The following is a 20,619-nucleotide window of genomic DNA, read 5'->3' on the forward strand; positions in this document are numbered from 1 at the left end:
GTGACCTTGGACCATACCCTACCCGCCCTGAGCCTCAGCCTTCCAGTCTGCAAAATGGGGCTGGGCTGCCTCATCGCCTGACCCTTTGGTCCTCCTTAGAGACAGGAGAAGGTAGGGCCGAAGGTGACTGGAGGTTAGGATGGGTTAGCCCTGGGGTGTCCAGTTCCCATAGACCCTTCTTTCTTGCCTCTGTCTCCAGAGTCACCCTTGTGTGAAAGGAGGGCAGGGTTCTGGGTTGAGAGGCCCTCTCCCCCGCTACTGTGGGTGCCATGCTGCCCCTCCCAGGCCCCTCCGCTATTCTGAGGGTACAACCATGTAGGCTGCCATTGTGACACCGGAACCTTGGAGGATGGACATGGGGTTGGTGATGGGGTTGAAGGTGGGCGGCCTCAGTGGATGGTGGTCCCCCCTTCCCCAAAGCCCCTCCTGGGGGAATCACCTCCTGTTTTTGCCCAGGATTGCACACAACTTTGCACAGAGTAGGTCCTTAAATATCTGTTGAGTTAATTGAGGACCCATCTGATGGAGCCCCACCACTCCTACCAAGTGTCCTTTAGCTTGTTCTCAACAAATCCCCTTTAAATGCCCGCTGAACACCTTGCCCACATGTGCATGACCTTTCATCAGTGGCCTCCCAAAGATGGCAGCTCTAAGATCTCAAAGTGAATCTAGTGGTGGAGCTTCAGGCATTGGGTCAGGAAGGAGAAGTGTTGTCTGAAGTCAGGGAGCCTCCCTGGTACCATAAAAACCCATTTCCCTTTCCCATCACCCCCCACAGACCACCTACTTGGTCTCAGAAAGCTGACTGTGAGTCCCACAAGATTGTTTCCTCACCTGGCTGCAAGAGCTGGCTCTCTTCACTGGTGGTGTTGGGCTGGCCAGATGGGGCTGGACTTGGGTGACCTGAAATTAACCAGCAACAGCATGAGTGAGCTCAGGCCTGGAGGGCACACAGGTGCCTTGAAGGGTAGGGGGCACTTTCTGGATCCTTCTGTGGCTACATGGGGCCTCTGGTAGGACAGGGTCCTCGACCTTGGGTGCACTTACCTCCTTCCGGGGTAGGGAAATTCTCAAGCTTTGGAGTTGCAGCATCCTGCACTTCATCTACTAATCGTGCACGCACCCTCAGAAATCAGAGGAGAGCAGAGAGGAACAGCTGTGGCTTTGGGGCCAGACCCACTTACTGGCTGAGTGACCGTGGAGGGGTTACTAACTGCTCTCGGCCAGAGTCCCAGTTAGTTGGCAATAACACTTACAAAAGTTTTAGCGAGTCTAAAAGGAGGCAATACCTGTAAAACACTTCACATACAGAAGAAGTTAAAAAATGGGAGTTATTATCAGGAAAAACATTTTCGGTTTGGAAAATTTGTCTGAGAAATTCACACCAGACTTTAGGGTAATTGGAGCGTCCTGAGCTGGGAACCATTGGACTATGAAGTACTTTCAGACACTAAGAAGCTAACATTTGCTGAGGACCGATTATACGCCAAGGTCTTTGCATATGTTATTCCATTTTCCTTCAACAACACAGTGAGGTAGGTATTAGCATCCACTTTTTAGAAATTAGGAAAGGGAGGCCCAGAGAATAGAAATCAATTGACTGTGCCGGATTGTGTCCATTTGTCCCTCCAGAGCCTCTGTCCACTTTGCCCTGGGAGGCTGACCTGTTTCAACTAAATCAGCATCTTCCAGGGCACTTGGGCTCAGCCAATGGGGAGTCCCAGCAGAGAGAGGAGGGAAGGAAGAGAGTGAAGTCGTGGTGTTTATCCTACTGGTTCCCTCCCGGTGGGATCCCTTGGGCAGGTTGTGTCCCTCATCTGAAGGTCATTGGTCCTCTCCACGGGGTCACTTCTCCTTGACTTTCTCCTTCTGGGTCTCAATGACCACTCTGTGGTCTTGTCTGCTCAGGGTGATGGCAGCTCAGCTGCTCCGAGCTCCTGGTTACTACATTAGCCTTTCTAAATAGTCCTTTTCTAACTGAGACCCCTTCAAACTCCTATTTTGAGCGTGCCACCTGTTTCCTGTTGGGACCCTGGCTGCTACATGGCCTGAAGCCACCCAGCTAGCAAGTGCCCAGCTAGCAAGCTAGCAGGCCAGGATTTGAACTGTCTCCAAGGAACTGGATCCATGCCGGGCAGGGATATTTCGGTTGGCAGAAACATGAAAGGAGGGATGTGGCTAGGACTGTAGTGCTCATAAAGGAGCTCCGCTACACTTCTGGGTTCTCCTGCCCTTAGGTTGGAGCCATTGATGTCTAGGCAGAGGGACGTGTACCCACTGCTGGACCAAGGTAGGTAAGAGGCAGTGAGCCTCTTCCATCTCTTCCTGCTCTGTTGTAGCCAAATTAGAAGCCCTGGGCTCCCAATGCAAAGACGAGGTGGAGGGGGACATTGACCCACCTTGAGTTTTGTGCAAGAAGTGAGCCTTTCTAGTGTTAAGCCTTGAAGATTTTGAGATGTACTTATTATCACAGCCTAGCCTGACCTGGCCTGAGTGCTGCAGGGGCTGAAGATTCAGGCATGACTGCTATACATTCCCAGCCTCACCTGAGAATATTCCATGGACTCACACCTAGATGAGCGTACACACACACACACACACACACACCTGCAGACACAGCTCTCCTACAAGCATCCAACTGGGCTACTCCATCACTCAGACAGAAGTAATCAAGCCTTTAATTGCCTGTCCTCACCAACTCCCTGGTTGGCTGCCCAGCCTGACCCCCTGAATGGGAAATGACTCAGAATTCAGAGCACAAACTCTGCAGCTAATGTCATAGAGGATTCAAATGCTCCCAAGTCAGGATTTCAGAGTCCCGGTTCCCCCCAGCAATGGTCCCGGTGCTGCTGTGCAGTTGTTATTATTTCTCCATGTGCTGGGGTGGGGAGGGGAATGGAGGGACTGGGATGCTGGCTGTGGTGCGTGCGTGTGTGATTGTGGGGGGTGTGTGTGTATGTGGTTGTGAGAGTGTGTATGTGTATGTCTCTGCGTGTATATGTGAGTGTGTGTGTTGTTGTGACTGCCTGTGTGTCTGTGGGGGGTCTCTACATGCCTCTGTATACCTATCTCTGGTCTGAGAAACTATTCCTCATGCATAAAGGCACACATGTTTTCTGCTAGATCAGAAAACCCTGGAGGGCAGGGCCAAAGGCCGGGTCAGCCCCATACCCCTAGAGTGCCCAACACAGTGTTTGCTGATTGACTGAATGAATGAAAGAGTGAGCAGGGGCCGCCAGCTCCGAGGACAGCCATTGCCGAGGCAGTTCATTGATACCAGATATACTCAAGGGTTTGTTTCCTGTGTCACAGGCACTTCCTGTCCCCTATCCCAACAAGGGAGACTGGCTTTTGTGTTTTGACTTCTGTGCGCAGGAACAGAAGTTACCTCTCAGCCTCCTTCCATCCGGGCCTGGGTTCACAGAGAACCCGGCGCAGGATCTGCCCTTCCCAGACCTTGTTACTGCCTTTGCCCGGCCCTGTGCTTCAGACTTTTCTATAAATTTAATTCTCATGTTTGCTGCAACAAAGTTATTTGAAAAGGAGCCTTTACCCTATCCTGTGAATTTGCTTTACAACGCAGAGATGCCCGAACGTAAAAGTATACATTACAGTTTTCTGAACAGCAAACAATTAGAAAGAGTGAATGCCCATCTGCTGGGAAAGTTGCAGAATAAATATGGTCTATTTACAGCATGGCATCTTATGCAGCCTTTATGAAGAATGAAATAGGCTTATACCAGTTGGAGGGATTTCCACGCTCTGTTGAGTAAGGAAGCAAGATACAAAGAAGAAAAAATAATATGATACAACTTTTGCAAAACAATGGCCAAAAAACCACACTTACGAACTGGTATCACTATGTGAACATGGAGGAAATTATGGAAGAACACAGACCAAGTTATGAAAATGGGTAAATTAGAAAGGCGGGTGGGAATTCCCTGGCAGTCCAGTGGTTAGGACTTTGTGCTTTCAGTGCCAAGGGGGCGGGTTCAATCCCTGGTCAGGGAACAAATATCCTGCAAGCCAAAAAAAGGCAACACCCCCCCAAAAAAGGAGGGCTTCAAGGGAAGGACAGAGCAGGGCCAGCTCCGTGGCCGTGTGACCTGCACTTAAGTGTCCTGGACTTGGTTTAATGCTCTGCCGTCTCCATCTTGAAATTCTTAATAATTTTGGAACAAAGGGTCCTGAATTTTCATACTGCACTGGGCCCTGCAAATTATGTTGCTGGTCCTGGGGGTGAGTCATGTCACTGGGAGAAGAGAGGCGGGAGAGAGAGAAGAAACAAGTGGTGAAAGGGAGAGATGAAAGGCTGTACTAAGAAAAATCACATATACAGATGATTATACATAATTTTATATAGATTCCATCTATATAAGATTAGGTACAGAGGTAGATATGCAGAAAAACTAGAAAGATAACAAGATAAATGGGCTTTTTGTATTGCTTGCCTAAAATACAAGGGAATTGTAAAAATAAGTATACTAGAAATAAAGCCAAGTTAGAAATGTTGAAAGACATGTCATCATCAAATAGAGACTCTCTGAGGAGATCAGATGATCTCTGAGGATGACAGAGCATTGAAAATAAAATAATTAAATACCTTTTTTTTTTGCGGTACGCGGGCCTCTCACTGCTGTGGCCTCTCTTGTTGCGGAGCACAAGCTCCGGACGCGCAGACCCAGCAGCCATGGCTCACGGGCCCAGCCGCTCCCCGGCATGTGGGATCTTCCCGGACTGGGGCACGAACCCGCGTCCCCTGCATCGGCAGGCGGACTGTCAACCACTGCGCCACCAGGGAAGCCCTAAATACCTTTTTTACCACTTTGTTCAGTGTTATTTAATGCTCAGTTCATTTACCACTTGAAATTCTCCTGTGTGCCCAGAAAACCATCTTGGGTTGAGCCTTACATTCTGGAAAGTTATGGACCAAGAGGGATAAGGGAGGGAGGGGAGGTTGCTGACTGGGAGGCGAAAGAAGTTGGGAGAGCTACCCAGCACCCCCAAGGAAGGTGGCAGCTTTTTTAGGCTTGTCCCAAGCAGAGTGGGGCAGGATGTTGGCTAGGGCAGCAAGAGGAAGATGCCAGGGGAGGATGAAGTGAAGGAGACCAGAGCATGGGGAAAATGAAAGCACTGCAGAGCCACCTTGCCAGGAACCGGAAAAAATGGGCCACTTGTCCCCTTCCTGGGTCACCCAGGCCCATGGGATTTCCCCGTAGCTTTTGGAAGGTGAGAGACACAGGGAGGGAGGAGGCACAGACACTGAAGGAAAGGGGGTTGTTCTCCCAGCCAAGGCCCCAGCTGGCCAGCCCAGTGTCAGAGCAAGGCTGACACAGAGAGTTTCAGGTCCCTGTAGGGGCTGTGGAATGCCGGCCTGGCCACACACCCATATGGGGGTGAGATAAACAGCAGCTACCGCTGAGGGCACCCTCGGCCCTGGCTCCATCAGATGTGCCGAGGAGCACGTAGGCGCACAGTAAATGCTCACCCAGTGGACGATGGATGCAGAGATGCTGTACAGAGGGGAAGGCACGGTGGAGCAGGGCTACAGAACTAGGGGGGGAGGAACCCACAAAAAGAACCAGTGAGGGGAGCGGGGCAGGCAGCATTGGCCAGAAGCTCACCTTTCTCTCCTTAATATCAGTGCGAAGTGTTTGTGAGCACGTGTGTCAACAGCCTCAAAAACAAAAAGGAGGGCTTCCCTGGTGGCGCAGTGGTTGAGAGTCTGCCTGCCGATGCAGGGAACACAGGCTCGTGCCCCGGTCCGGGAAGATCCCACATGCCGCGGAGCGGCTGGGCGTGTGAGCCATGGCCGCTGAGCCTGCGCGTCCGGAACCTGTGCTCCGCAACGGGAGAGGCCACAACAGTGAGAGGCCCGCGTACCGCAAAAAAAAAAAAAAAAAAGGAACAAACCAGCCCCTTTTGATCCAGTAATCCCACTTCTGGGAACCTATCCTAAAGAAACGATCCAGAATACCACTACACAGCGGTTAGTGTCCACGCATCGGAATTGGAAAGTTCTCGGTTCTTTTTGCTAGCTGAACCCCTTTCTAACTGTGTGACTCAGGCAAATCATTGGCCTCTCTGAGCCTCGGTGGCCCTCCTGTAAAACGGGAGCAACAAGCACCCACGTTGCGGGCTTGCCATGAGGATTAAGAGAGATGGTGTAGCCGGGGCGCCCTGAGTGGCTGCCTTGTTAGACAAAAAGCCTGCGGCCACGTGGCTTCTAATAGTTAAAAAACAAAAACAAAACTGGAGACAAGGAGACAACTGAATTGTCTAAAAGGGATCGAAGGATTGGTTAGGAAAACACAGCATGTTAAAAATATTTGCAAAAAACGAAATTTACCAAGAGTTTTTAAGGATGTGAGGGGAAGACCATGTTGCAAGGTTCAGTGATGGAAGCAGGATACACAGTTCTCTCTCCCCAGGGCTCCCGCCCCAGCCTTGGCTTTAAGCTTCTGAAGGTCTTCCAGGACCCAGAGGGACCCAAGTTCAATGCCTCGTTCTAGCTTCTCATCGTACCCTGGACTTTTCCTCTGTGACCCCAGCCACAGGTGATTACGTATTTTATTTATGAGCAGTTTGGTGGCTGTCAGTCCCACTGAATTCTGAATACACACAGTCCCATGTGTATCCCAAGGCCCACAGACTCCCAGTGCAGTGTCTCCCAAGTTGGCCCAGCCACTGCTCCAGGGCACTGCTGGGGCGGGAGTGGGGTGTGCCCCTCTCCAGGATTGGGACCAGGCCCCAGGGACTGCAGTGCCCACAAGTTTTGGGAGTGGCATGGGACTGTTGGCTGGGAGAGCACCACAAATTGTGTTCATGCAGACCAGCCTTTCGTGTCCTGAGCAAGGATGACGAAGGCTAGTTGAACCCAGGAGGACCTGCCTCCCAGGCTCTAGCTTGGGGCCCAGATATTCAAAGAGGGCAGCTGTCCAGAAACATCCACTGGCCCATAGTCCTGAGATTCACTGGGTGGGCACTGGATTGCCATTCCCAGTTTGCAGACGGACATTTGGGAGACAACCAGATGGGTAACTAGTGTTCTATTTCCATCCCACACCGATGGGAGCCGTTACCCATCTCAGGCATCTTGAGTCCGAAATGTAGAGAGATAAGGGAAGGCCTTTTTGATTCTTCCCATTGCTCTGATGGAGAAAGGGGAGGCCCCAAGACATGCCAGGTACCCACCACAACTTCCTAGCACAGCTCAGCGATATAGCTGACATGTATTCAGTACTTTCACATACGAGGCCTTTTTAAAATACTTTAGATGAAATAACCAGTTTAATTCTCACAGCAAGTCCACAAAGTGGGGAAACCAAGGTGCAAAAAAGTTTAGCAGTAATTTGCTCAAGATTAACCAGCAAGAAAATGGCAAAGCTAGGATTCGAACCCAGGCTGCATGGTTCAAGAACCCACACTCTTAACCACTCTACTCCACTGGGTTGGAATTCCACATCCTGGTTTCTGGTTCAGCGACTGACCATGCCAAAGGCGAGGGGCAGGGAGCTCTGACAGCCCGGCTGGTCTTCCAAACTCCTTCCAGCTCTACCACTCAGCCAGCCCTGAACTTAGATAGCCCACCTCCAAGGGTGATACAACTCAGTACTCAGTCAAGCCCCAGGGACCAATTCCCAAAAGGGCCCTGATTCTAAAGATGTGCGGCCACGAGGAAGCTGTCCTTCCCTAGGTCAGGAGCCCCTGAGATGGCATTCTGCCCGCCATTCCCCCAACAAGGACAAGATGAGGTCTGGCAGCCCAGCCATGAGCTGTTCCACCACTTCCCCACCGACTCTCCCACACAGGCTGGCTCCGGCACTCCCTGAACCCGCTTGTTTCAATTCTGAGGCCAGAGGAGAAACGGGTTACTTGGAAGAGTCAAGGACTAATAGTCCCAGGGAGTTTAGGGAGAGGAGCCCCGAGTGGGAGGGTGCTGGGACTACAGTGAATGTTTTTCTTTGAAAGACTCTCTTGAGGTTGTTGATGGAGAGCAATTTTTTTTTTATGTTTAATACTAGTTTTATTTACTGATAGCTAGTGATCTTTAGTGGAACAGTAAACCTCTGAAATGCTTTTTTTTAATTTTTATTTTATATTGGAATATAGTTGATTAACAATGTTGTGTTAGTTTCAGGTGTACAACCAAGTGATTCAGTTATACGTACACATATATCTATTCCTTTTCAAATTCTTTTCCCGTTTAGGGTATTACAGAGTATTGAACAGAGTTCCCTGTGCTGTACAGTAGGTCCTTGTTGGTTATCTATTTTAAATATAGCAGTGTGTACAAGCAGTCCCAAACTCGATGGAGAGCAATTGTTAAAACAACTGGAAAGAAGAGACAAACAGTCTATAATTCCATTAAAATTGGAAAGAAGCAGTGCGCTGGCTCGCAAAAATAACTTATGACTTGATTCAGAGGGAATAGCTGTGTCCTGTCTTTGAAGGGACTTGGAGAGTTTAGGTTGAGTTTATTTTGTCGCAGAGACTGAAGCTGTCCTGGGGGCTTGGTGGGACAGTGTGGTCCTCGCTTCCAGAGGTGACCGGCATCAATGTCTATGTGACTAGACCAGGCTGTACCCACTGGGGACTTTCAAAACCCAGGAAGGTTGGGCTGACTTCTCCCCCCTGGGAACCCAAGAGAAAGTCAGCAACTTGGTGTCTTAGGCTTACTTAATATATTTTACAGGATTTTTGTTTGTTTGTTTTCATTCTCTCTCATCATACCTAGGAAAGGCTTAGGGACACAAGGAAAACTCAATGCACAGGCTATGGACTGAATGTGTATGTCTTCCTAAAATTTCATATTTTATTCATATATGAATAAATTCATATTCGAAGCCCTAATCCCCACTGTGATGGCGTTAGGAAGTGGGGGCTTTGAGAGATAATTTGGGATAGATGAGGTTATGAAGGTGGAGCCCTCATGATGGAAAAAAAGAAAAGCAAGAGACATAAGATCTCTCTATGGTGTGAGGATACAGCAAGAAGGCGGCTGTCTGCAGACCAGGAAGAGAGCCCTTTCCAGACACAGAATCTGCTGGCACCTTGATCTTGGACTTCTTAGCCTCCAGAAACGTGAGAAACTAATGTTTGTTGTTTAAGCCACAAACATTTAAACCACCCAGTCTATGGTATTTTGCCCAAGCTAAAGCAGCACGTGACTGACAGAGAAAAGTGATGACAAAAGCTTCAAGAGTCCCAGCCCCAAAGGTCCTCAGTCACGCAGGTCAGAGAAATCCAGACTTTTTAGCTTGTATTTGTCACCATGTTATATAACAGAGGATGCTCACCTGCATGACATCCTCCCTACATGCCAGATTGAACTCCCCTCCTTTCCATCACCAAACCCAGGGGAGGTAAAAGACAACCGTTCGTAATCTGCAGTGAGAGGAAACTCAAAGATGAAATCAGGGTACACCACCGGCTTTGGGGTATGATCTGTTTCTGGAACTCCCCTTCCTACTCTCATGCTCAGGAAAGTGAGGGCGTGTGAGCCATGTTTTCCGGAAAGCTGAGAAAAGAGTCTATCGCTGTTCTGCATTCAATTCCATTAACACTTGCTGAACTTGTACCACGTGCTGGGGCCTGGAGTACGTATTAGGGAAGTAAGCGTAAATGAGATGATCCTGGGAGTAGGAGAGTCCACAGCCTTCCCAGCACCAATGCATCAGCTTCACAGTTGCCACTCTTGGGAAATATTTTTTTATTTTCAAGTTTTTTTAATTGTCTTCTCAGTTACTAGTAAAAGAACAGACATTTAATCAAAGAAGACATACACCTGGCAAATGAACACAAAAATGTTCAACATCATGAATCATTAGGGAAATGCAATCAAACCATAGTGAGATACATCCCCACACTTTTTTTTTTTTTTTTTTTTGCAGTACGCGGGCCTCTCACTGTTGTGGCCTCTCCCGTCACAGAGCACAGGCTCTGGACACGCAGGCTCAGCGGCCATGGCTCACGGGCCCAGCCGCTCCGCAGCATGTGGGATCCTCCCGGACCGGGGCACGAACCCGCGTCCCCTGCATCGGCAGGCGGACTCTCAACCACTGCACCACCAGGGAAGCCCCATCTCCACACTTTTAAAACAGGTAATATTCAAAGTACTGATCATACCAACCAAGAACCGGTGAGGAATACAGGGGGACTGGACTGCTCCCATACTTTTGATGGGAATACAAATGGGTACAGTCATTCATTTAGAACAAGAAACCATATGTTCATATAAAGAATTTTATGTACATGTTCATAGTAAACTTATCTGTGATAGCCAAACTGGAAACAAACAGGAAATTCTCTTTTCATGATTTAGAACAGAGACTTTGGGGACAGACAGAATAGTGATCCAAACCCATCTCTGTTGATCACTAGCTGTGTGACCTTGGGAAAGTCACTGAGCCCTGCTAGACTTCAGTTTTAACCTGGCACTGGGCATAATACATAAGCCACATTGGATCGCTTTGAGGGGGTGCATGGATAACATATGTAACATGCTTAGGACGTGGTACATGGCCGCTGCCATTATGTCCCCCCACCCTGCTCTCTCCTGTTCAATCCCCAATGGACATAGGAGGGCAGCTCTATCTATCTATTCATTCACCCCAGGCATAAAGATGGCTCTGAGGGTGCCTCAGTTTTCTCTGCAAAGGGACAATTCCAGTTCCCCCAAAGCTGCCTTCTTTCCTCTTGCCTCCCTGTCTTTCTTAGGAAGCTTAGCAGAGCTGCCTCACACTCACAACTCGCTATTCCCTTCCTTGGCCCTACAAACACGGCATCCAGCATTCCTAGAGATGAGATGTGGACTGCAGTTGCCATGGTAACAGGAGTTCCTCTAAAAGCAAAGGCTCCTGTGGACCTGGCCGCAAGGCTTGCTCAGGTTCCCATGCCAGACTCTGCCTTCTTTGCAGCTACCAGATGGTAAGATGGGATACCACCAAGCATAGAGAATCATGAGCAACTCACGATTGAGTTTCTCCAAGTGAGCCCAGCAGGCCAGAGACACTGGCCTTTTACAAGCCCCATCTTCTTGATCTCCCCGTAAGGGTTCAGACCACTGCGTGCAGGAAATGGACATCCGGGTTCCTCCTCTAGAATTCCGATTCAGTAGGTCTTGGATGGGGCTCTAGAATGAGGATTGCGTAGAACCGCCTACCAGGTCTTGGGCAGCAGAAAGAGCATGGGATTGGAACTGAACAAGCCTGAGTTTGAAAACCAGCTTCTTCCTTACTATGGAAACCTTGGGCAAATCTCTTCATATGGCCAACTTGCCTCCCTCACCTCACAGGTATAAAAACCTCACAGGACTGAAACAAGATCACACAAAAATCCAATACCTGGCCGCAGTAAGTAGCGAAGAGGATCCTGCAGAATCAACAAGCACAAATGAATATATGTGATAGATGTGCGTGTGCATATGAGTAATAGGCAGTAAAGGATTATAAACAAGATACACAGGATGACCATATTCTTGTAAATACAATGCATAGAGAAATGGCCAGAGATCTCATTAAGCTGAGGGTGCTGCTATCTTGACTCCACGGCAATACTCTTCTATATATAGCTTAGAAAACTATTCGCTGGCAAGTTCACATGCAGACATATGCAGAGATTGTCACTGCAGCACTGTATGTAATCAAAGAAAATTAGAAGTAATCTAACAGTTCCTCAGCAGAAAATAATTAATGATACTATGTTATATTTATAGACTGAATTATTTTGTTAAAAGAATGAACTAGATCTATATCTAGCCACTTGGATAGATCTTTGAAACATATATTGAGCAGGAGGAGTGAGCTGTAGAACAATGCATCCAATATGATGCCGTTTATAGAAAATACGGCACATGTACTATCTATTGGGTATTGATACATTTTTATGTAATAAAAGTACAAAAACATGGAAAAGAAGGGTACACACACCACACCTTGGAGCGTGAGTGCTCTGGGGAGGGAGGGATAAGGAAATATTTCAGCAGCATCTGTATGGTTTGTTTTCTTATTAAAATAGATCTGAGCAAATATGTGAAAATGTAAACATTTCTTAAATCTGGGTGGTGGGGATGCCTAGGAGTTTTTGAAACACTCTCTGTACTTCTGTGTGTTTTTCAATATTTCTCTCTAACAAAATGTCTGGAAGATTCTATAACAGGGTGGTAACAACAGTTACCATTACAGGTAAATTTCTTTCTTTGTTTTCCTGTAGTTGCTAAATTCTGTACTATTTACATTATATATAATTTTAGTGTTGAAAATGAAAACAACAGTTTTTTTAAATGACAACATATGTGAAAAAGCCTTTGTAAATTGCTTGAATCATATCAATGCCCCCTGCCAAGGAGTCTTGTGTGCTTACATGGGTTTTTAATAGCTTTAAATTCTTTCATCTCCATCATGATGCTCAGAGGAAGGTATTATTATCCCCACTTTACAAATGGGGAAATATAGGGCCCAAGAGGTGTGGAGGAACTTTCCAGAACAACAGGGCTCATAAGAGGCAAAGCAGGGGAACTTCCCTGGTGGTTCAGTGGTAGAGAATCCGTCTTGCAATGCAGGGGACGCAGGTTCAATCCCTGCTCGGAGAACTAAGATCCCATATGCCACGGGGCAATGAAGCTTGCGCGTCACAACTAGAGACCCCGAGTGCCACAACTACAGAGCCCACGTGCTCTGGAGCCCGCTTGCCACAACTAGAGAGAAGTCTTTGCGTCACAACTAGAGAGAAGCCCACGCGTCGCAACGAAAGATCCCGCGTGCCGCGACTAAGACCGGATGCAGCCAATAAATAAATAAATAAAGGCAAAGAAGGATTTGCACCCAGACAAAGGATTTCCTGGGCTGCCTTGATTACACCTGTTCAGGAACTTACTGCAAGAGAGGTGACCTTTGGGCCAGGGCTTGGGGTCTAGGAACATTTCACTGGGGCAGAGGGAGCGGATCCAGATTTATTGAACAGAGAGCTTTATAGACGTCATTCAGAAGCATCATGATGACCCTGTGAGGAAGTGCTATCATGAAACCCATTTAACTGACAAAGAGGCTCAGAGAAATTGTTACTACTCCAAGGTCACAGAGCTTGGTGGTGAAAAAGCCAGAATTCAAATCCAAGCATGTTCCCCAGATTCACTCTTTCCACTGTGTCAGGCGGCTTCTACAAGTGAGAGAAGGCAGAGGGGCATTTTGGGTAGGGCGTACAGCACATGCAAAGGCCCGGAGGCAGGACAGGGCCTGCTGTGTTAAGCTAGAAACTCAAGTATGTGAAATTCAAGAATAAAATTCCCCAGAGTTTGGCCTCTGTACGAAGGGCAGGGCTGGGTTTTTCCGGGTTTCAGTGGAAGCTGAAATTCTGCTTGGCCATGCAGGATTTTCCAGGGGGCCCGTCCCCACCCACCGGCTCTCAGGAGTGGCTCTGGTTCGAAGTCTCCGAGAGCTGCTGCAGCAGCAGTTTCTGGGTGAAGGAAGCTTGAGTGTGGGCAAGGGGTGAAAATCCCCCCAGCTCTCAGGGGTGATGCTGACGCCTTCCTGAGGTGGCCGAAAGCCCCCTTCGGAGAAGGGCCCCCTTAATATCAGGCATCTAGCAGCTGTTGGAAGTCATCGTCATCCTTCCTGGGAAGGAAACACAGCCCTTCCCAAGCAGGCTGGGACCAGAATGTCTCCTGGGATGTAGGGACCAACCCTGGCTCAGCAGCTGTGCCCATCAGCTCCAAGGGGCCCCTCCCCTCTCACTACCCACCTCCTCTCTCTAAACAAATCCAGGCCCAAATCCAGATTCAAAGGGGAAACTGGGGAGGCACGGGGGATATTCAGCCTGAATCTCCACGGCCACCTTGTGTCATTAGCAGCTAAAGGCCGGCAGTAGCCAACGGCCACAAGGCCAACCAGGCCCATGAGTTCAAGTTCAGGAAATAAATTTGGGCTCCCTGGGAAGAGGTAGCATGTGTGTGTCCCGGCTTTACATACAGCACGCACTCTCCTATGACTCTCCGTTGGGCCCACTGAAGTCTCAGTTTTCCGGGTAAGAAACTTGAGCGACTTGCCCAAGGCCACAGTTACTAAGATGTAGAACCAGAATTCAACTTCCGGTCTCTCTAAATTCAAGCCCACTTCTTGGCTCTCTGGAGACATGGTCAGCCCACACTCCCCTCCATAAGTCACGTCTAGGGCATTTCTGAAGTGGCTCAAAATCTTTCACGTTTCTGCCCATCTTAGCCCTTAGTCACTCCTTCCTTCCTTCATTCGTTCATCTGTTCCTCATTCTTGGCCAGGCTCTGTGCCAGGTCCCAAGCCATGGCAGAGGATGAAGATATACTCAGAGTTGATTATGATCAGGTAGAAGTGCTACCCCAGGGGTCAGGATAAAGTGCTCTGGGAAGAGTAGAGGTGAGAGGGAATCATTCTGACAATTGGGAGGGGCCTTAGAGGATGTGTAGGAGTTCTCAAGGATGAGAACATGATGGAGAGCAGGAAATATCCAAGCCTTTGCCAAACAACCTTGGAGATCTAACTTGTACCTTTCCAGGGGGTGAGCGGGCTCAGAGGAGAGATCATGTGGGGCAGTGACCTACCACTCTCCATGCCACCCTTTCTCCCCACCAGTGGTCTGACACCACAGGGCTTCCCTATCCTTCCTTGCAAAGGTGCTCGAGCTCTGACTTAAATGCTGGGAAGACATTGTTGCTTTCTCAGTCCCTGAACCCCAGCAACAGGTAAGATCTCTGATCAGTGTCTCCCCCTCCGGTGTCTAAAGAGGCCTTCAAACTGGGGCAAGGAGAGAGCCAGCTGAATGTTTGGTCAATGCCAAAGTACGATGGACCCTTGGGAAGCTTTGCAGAGGTTTGAGGTGGGCATTCTAACTCTGGCAACCAGCACCCACTGCTTTGGGGTGAGGGTCTGGCTCAGCCAACAGACCTCCCACCTACTCACTCCCCACCGCATCCCGCCCTCCCAATCCACTCCTCTGGCTGGTGACTCTGCTTCTAAACTCCAGAATCCTGGAGAGCAGAGAAGTCAAGAAGCCACCTCCATAGGGTTGGGGGCAGCACGGCAGAGTTGGAAGCAGGTGGGCTTTGGAGTCAGACAGATGTGAGTTCGAATCCCATCTCTTCCTCTTAATACCAGGATCTGGATTTCTTTTCTTTTTTAAAAAATTTTTATTGGCATATAGTTGATTTATAATGTTGTGTTAGTTTCAGGTGCACAGCAAAGTGAATCAGTTTTACATATACATATATGCACTCTTTTTGCTAAACTCTAGTATCATCAGTGACCTTTGTCAAAGTAAGCGGTGATGTTCATAGCCACCTCCTGGGGCTATTGGGAGATTAAAAGAGAAAATGATCGTGATGGGGCCTGACTCTCAATAGCTATTTGGCAACACGCTTGCACAATCTTTAATGCAATTCTGAAGCCCCAGATACCCCTGGATTTTTCATAACTCTGTGGATTTTTCATAACTTCCTGACCTGAAAAGATGCTGGTTTGTCCATGGTCTTTATTTATTCTACATGGTGTGAAAAATCATATATTTTGTTGCAGAAATGTTAAGGTATTTGGTTACAGAGGCTGCTCAGGCCCCTGCTGAGACATTACATCACATAAACATGTCACCTCTCTAAAATCCTAACATTCTAGATTCTGATTTGAACCTGGCCCCGGAGATTCCAGAAAGAGACTCAGGACCTGAAATGGTTTCCTGTCTTTCCCTTGAAGGAGCAGCTGTGTGGATGAGTTCTTGAAATTTAAGGCCAGAAATAATGACCTAACTTCCCCCTTTATCTTCTTCTTTCCTCACCTTCCCCAGTGGAAACCCTCCTCAGAAAAGAATCTTCATCCATTAACCAGTGAGGAAAAGGCAAGCAATAGAATAATGGGCAAAAGGCAGGAAGAGGCCCTTCACAGAAGAAGAAACACACAGGACCCTTGAACATATGAAAAACCCAGCCACACAGCCGCAGAGGAAAGCAATGTCAGGCCACACGGAGAGACTGTTTCACAGGCCCTGGATTGTCGACAATTAAGAAGGGTGGTAATATGGAGTGTTGCTGAGAATGGGGATCAGTAGAGACTCTGTACATTGCTGGAGGGGGGCGGGGTGGAACAAAACTGTCACAGCCACTCTAGAAAGCATTTCCATAGTCGTGACCCAGAAATTCCACTCCTGAGTCATGTACACACACGCACACACATGCATGCACTGCTATGGGCTGAATCGTGTCCCAGCAAAACAGATATGTTGGAGTCCATACCTCCCAGTACCTCAGAATGCAACCTTGTTTGGAGATTGGGTCTGCACAGAGTTAAAATAAGGTCACTAGTGTGTGGGCTCTGATCCAGTATGACTGGTGTCCTCATAAAAAGGGGAAATTTGGAGGCAGACGTATGCACATAGGAGGGCAGAGGTGGGGATTTGTTTCTAGACGCCAAGAAATGCCAAAGGTTGTCAGCAAACCACCAGAAGCTAGGAGAGAGGCGTGGAACAGATGCTTCCTCACAGCCTCAGAAGGAACCCACCCTGCTGACACCTTGATCTTGAATTTTCAGCCTCCAGAATTGTGAGACAATACATTTCTGTTGTTCATGCACCCGTTTATAGTACTTTGCAGCCCTAGGAAACTAAGTCACACACGTACCTGCAACAAAGGTCACCTCTGGGAGGCAAGAGCTGACAAAAGCCCACAGCTGCTTCTGGGGAGTCTTGGGAGAGGCGGGGGGCAGGGGGGGAACCGCAGGACGGATGGCTGTGCCCTCCACTTCCAGATCGCCAGAGTCAGAAATTCCACAAGTGCTTTGTGGGACTGAGCTTCATGGCTACATGGACGTGGCTGGAACCGAGCCAGCCCCCACAGATGCAGGTGATGAAAAATGGTCTCTAAAGACCTTCAGGGATGGCTTTAGAGTCTATCTAGAGAGCGAGAATTGGGGAGCTGACGTTCCGGTGGTACCCATTTCCCCTCAGAGAGGTTTGGAAACGTGCCCAAAGTCACAGAGAAGGTGGTGCGGCCTGGGATCCCATGCTGGTCTCCGAGACCCCAGAATCCACGTTCTCACAGCCGTTCTGACAAATATTCATCACAACCAACACGGTGCCCTTCCGCACACCCACCTCCGCGCTGACGCGACTAAACGCCCACGACGCTACAGAGACCTACACACTCCCTCCCTCAGGAACGAAGGGCCTCAGTGTGTGCGTGCTGGGTGAGATCTCTTTTAATGTGGTTGTCATAACATTCTTACAATAAGGATGACTAATGTTTACATCGTGTCTGAATTTTCAGCTGGAACCAGGTGGGAGTGACAAGGAGAGACGGTAGAGCTGAGACCAGCCACTGCTATGACCTTGGGTGAGTCCCTGTCCCCTTTGCCCTCCTCCGACAGCCCCTGATGTGAGGTTGCCAAGCAGACTTTGCTTCCCTCCCTCACAACACAGACCCCGCTGTCCCCACTGCCTCCCCCAAACTGGTCTTTCCACCAGTTAACGCAGTATATCCCACACCAGACCAATTTAAGATCCAAGATTAAATAGTATTGAATCACACAGTAAGCAGATGATTCCTTTTCCAATTGCTCAGTCCTGGGGATTACAAGCCTTTCACAAAGGGAGAGCTGACTTGGGCTTGGCTGGCGGGCTAGTGAATGACGCAGTTGTTCTGAGTGTCTTATCTGTTTATACAGATATATTCAATTTATTGAAGCAACATTGGTCTGAGACACATGAAACCTAGAAGATGTCTAGGTTTAAATCAACTTACTTAGGCTTACATACGAAGTTGATTATAAAAAGTATTTGTTAAATAATTGTATATACATAAGGGCAAATCAAATCACATCCTTTTATACTTAAAACTCTCTGACGATTTCCCATTTCCTTTGGATTAATTCCAAGCCCGTACGTGATCTGTTTTCCCTGACACGTGTCAACCTCTCCACCTCCATCTCCTCCACTCTCCCCTTCCCTCTGTAATCTCCTCCAGCATGTGAAATTCACTCCCGCTTCAGGGCCCTTGCACCTGCCATGGCCTCTGCCTGGAATGTCCTGCTCCCTGATCTTGGCACACCCAGCTCATCCCATCAATCAGATCTCTGCTCACGTGCCGTCAGGGGCCTTACCTGGATCCCCATTCCAGTCTCTCTGTCTTCCCTCCTTTGCTCTATTTCCCTCGTTGCACATAGTCCTCTCTGAAATGATACTATTTTTTTTGGTAGTCAGTTTTTAAAATTAATTTTTATTGGAGTATAGTTGCTTTACAATGTTGTGTTAGTTCCTACTGTGTGGCAAAATGAATCAGCTATACGTATACATATATCCCCCCTTTTTTGGATTTCCTTCCCATTTAGGTCACCACAGAACACTGAGTAGAGTTCCCTGTGCTATACAGTAGGTTCTCATTAGTTACCTATTTTATACATAGTATCAATAGTGTATAGGTGTCAATCCCAATCTCCCAATTCCTCCCATTCACCCCCCCCTTTCCCGCTTGGTATCCATACATTTGTTTTCTACGTCTGTGTCTCTCTGCTTTGAAACGATACTATTTTTTAAACGTTTATTCATTTGTCTGTTTTCTCCACTAGAATATAAGCTCCTTGAATTCTGGGACTTTGTCTTACATCCTCAGCGGCTAAAAACAGTGCCCAGCACGTAATAGGAGCTCCACAAATGAACGGCAGGAAGCTGTGAAGGTGGAGGGAGGACGGGCCGGGGAGCAGGGAGGAGCCCCGCCAGGCTCCACAAGGAGGCAAGGCAAGGTGGTGGCCGTCAGAGGCTCAACCTGAGAGCTCACTCTTGGCCCCATCAGCACCAGCCTTCAGGACACTGAGCCAGCTGGTTCCCACTCACTGAGCCAGCAGAGAAAGCTGAGTCGGCCACTGTATCTGTAGGAGAACAATGGCATCACAACATCACCATCAAGAAACTATCGCAATAATAACTGATCCAGGCCAGAATCAGCCATAATATTACGAGTGGGTAAAGCTTTGAAGGGAACCAAAAAATTTACGTATTCTCAAAGAATCTGCCCACAAGAGACATATTTATCACAAAGGAGAAGAGTGACTTTACCTAGCAGACGTCACCTTAGCCAAGCAATCAGAGTTAGACCATGGGTAATGGGACAAGCTGATACCATGTCTGAGAAGGACACAACTTCACTTCTGTGATACTCCTGCCAGAAACAACACAACTAATCATGAGGAATCATCAGACAAGCCCCGCTGGGGAACATTTTACAGAATAACTGGGCTGTACTCTTCAAAGTGATCAGTATCTTGAAAGAAAAAATCTGAGCAATTGGTCTAGATTAAAGGAAAATAAGGAGAGTGAAATGCAACACATTCAATGGAATTTTCTTTTGCCTCTAAGGCAAATTGTTTTGGAACAATTGGCAAAATCTGAAAAAGTTCTACAGATTATTTTTGTAGCAACGTTTATCACCTGATTTTGATATGTGTACGGTGGTTACATAAGCGAATGACCTTATTTTTTTTAAGACATGTTGAAGTATTTAGGAGAAAGGGAAGTTACGTCTACAACCTACTCTCAAATGGTTCAAGAAAAATGTAATAGACAAATAGAGAAAATGATAAAAATATTACTAGTCCGGAATCTGAGTAAAGAGCATATGGAAAATCTTTGTATATTTTTGCAACTTCTCAGTAAGTCTAAAATTGTGCTGAAATAAATTTTTTTAAATAAAACTAAACAAAACAGTCGGGGAGCCATTGAGGTGGTGGAGGCAAAGTGGCTGCAGGAAGCCAGCTCCTCGCCTCACAAAGCTGACATCTCAGAGCCCAGGGTCAGCTGCGTTCACCTCAGACCCACGTCAGACCACAGCCCTCCCCTGCCATCTCCACATCGCGGCGGGGGGCGCTGAGGACGCATCTGTGGGCACAGGCCAGCGCCACACCCTCTGGGTAATGTGGGGAAGGGACCCCGGGCAGAGCCTGCAGACCCTTCTCACCCCTGCTCCTGACCTTGGGTGCCTCACTCCCCATTTTGCACCTCAGTTTCCTCCTCTGACAAATGGGTGGATGTCAATGACTGGCAGCCCTCTGGGGATGGAGTCTTCCAGCTCAGATACTGCTGCCGTATTTCTAGAACCCCATCTGGAGAGTGCAGCACATCTCTCCAAGGAGCTTGATTCACTTGGCAAGTGTGTTTACTTAGTTTAGCTGAAGGAAAGAGAGGAAGCTGGTCTCGCTGAGCAGAATGGGGAGTCGACGTCCTCCCTGTCCGGGACACGCTTCTCCACCTCTGCCCCCGCCCCAGCCCAGCTCCCAGGCGCCCCTTCTGGAAGAGATGAACATCCTAGCAAAAATTTTATTGAAGTGAGAAAATCTTTCCCCAAGCCCCATTTAGGAAGAGGCAGCTGGCGGGGATGGGTTGGTTGGTGCCCGGAAGGTGACTCTGGTCACAGTTCTGTCGGCAACTCGCTGTGTGGCCGCAGCTTCCCAGCATCACTTCGTGCTTCTGCGAGATGGACGGACCCATGCTTGGCTCTGCACACGGCTGGCGACACAGCGATTTCACCTGTGTTCCCCCTGACTCGGGGCTCAGTAGGTGACTTCCAAACTGGAAGTGCGGCACACAGATGGGATTGCCAGGACGCCTTGAGAA

At 48.4% G+C, this 20,619-nt stretch overlaps 1 protein-coding gene and 1 long non-coding RNA gene across 5 annotated transcripts in view; one reads left to right on the top strand and one right to left on the bottom strand.

Annotated features, from left to right (window-relative positions):
- CD6 (CD6 molecule) overlaps positions 1-20,619 on the bottom strand; it is a 41,398-nt gene that overhangs the window by 12,137 nt on the left and 8,642 nt on the right. For all 4 annotated transcript variants that reach the window (XM_060157667.1, XM_060157666.1, XM_060157665.1 and 1 more), the window contains exon 2: positions 835-903. In XM_060157667.1, coding sequence (XP_060013650.1) covers positions 835-903 — 69 coding nt within the window. The remainder of the gene's footprint in view (positions 1-834; positions 904-20,619) is intronic.
- Positions 2-15,876, top strand: LOC132525140 (uncharacterized). The gene is made up of 3 exons (XR_009542188.1): positions 2-111; positions 2,238-2,290; positions 15,808-15,876. It is a non-coding gene; the product is annotated as an uncharacterized LOC132525140 (long non-coding RNA).

This window comes from Lagenorhynchus albirostris, chromosome 9, assembly GCF_949774975.1.
Source record: "Lagenorhynchus albirostris chromosome 9, mLagAlb1.1, whole genome shotgun sequence".
Lineage (NCBI taxonomy): Eukaryota > Metazoa > Chordata > Mammalia > Artiodactyla > Delphinidae > Lagenorhynchus > Lagenorhynchus albirostris.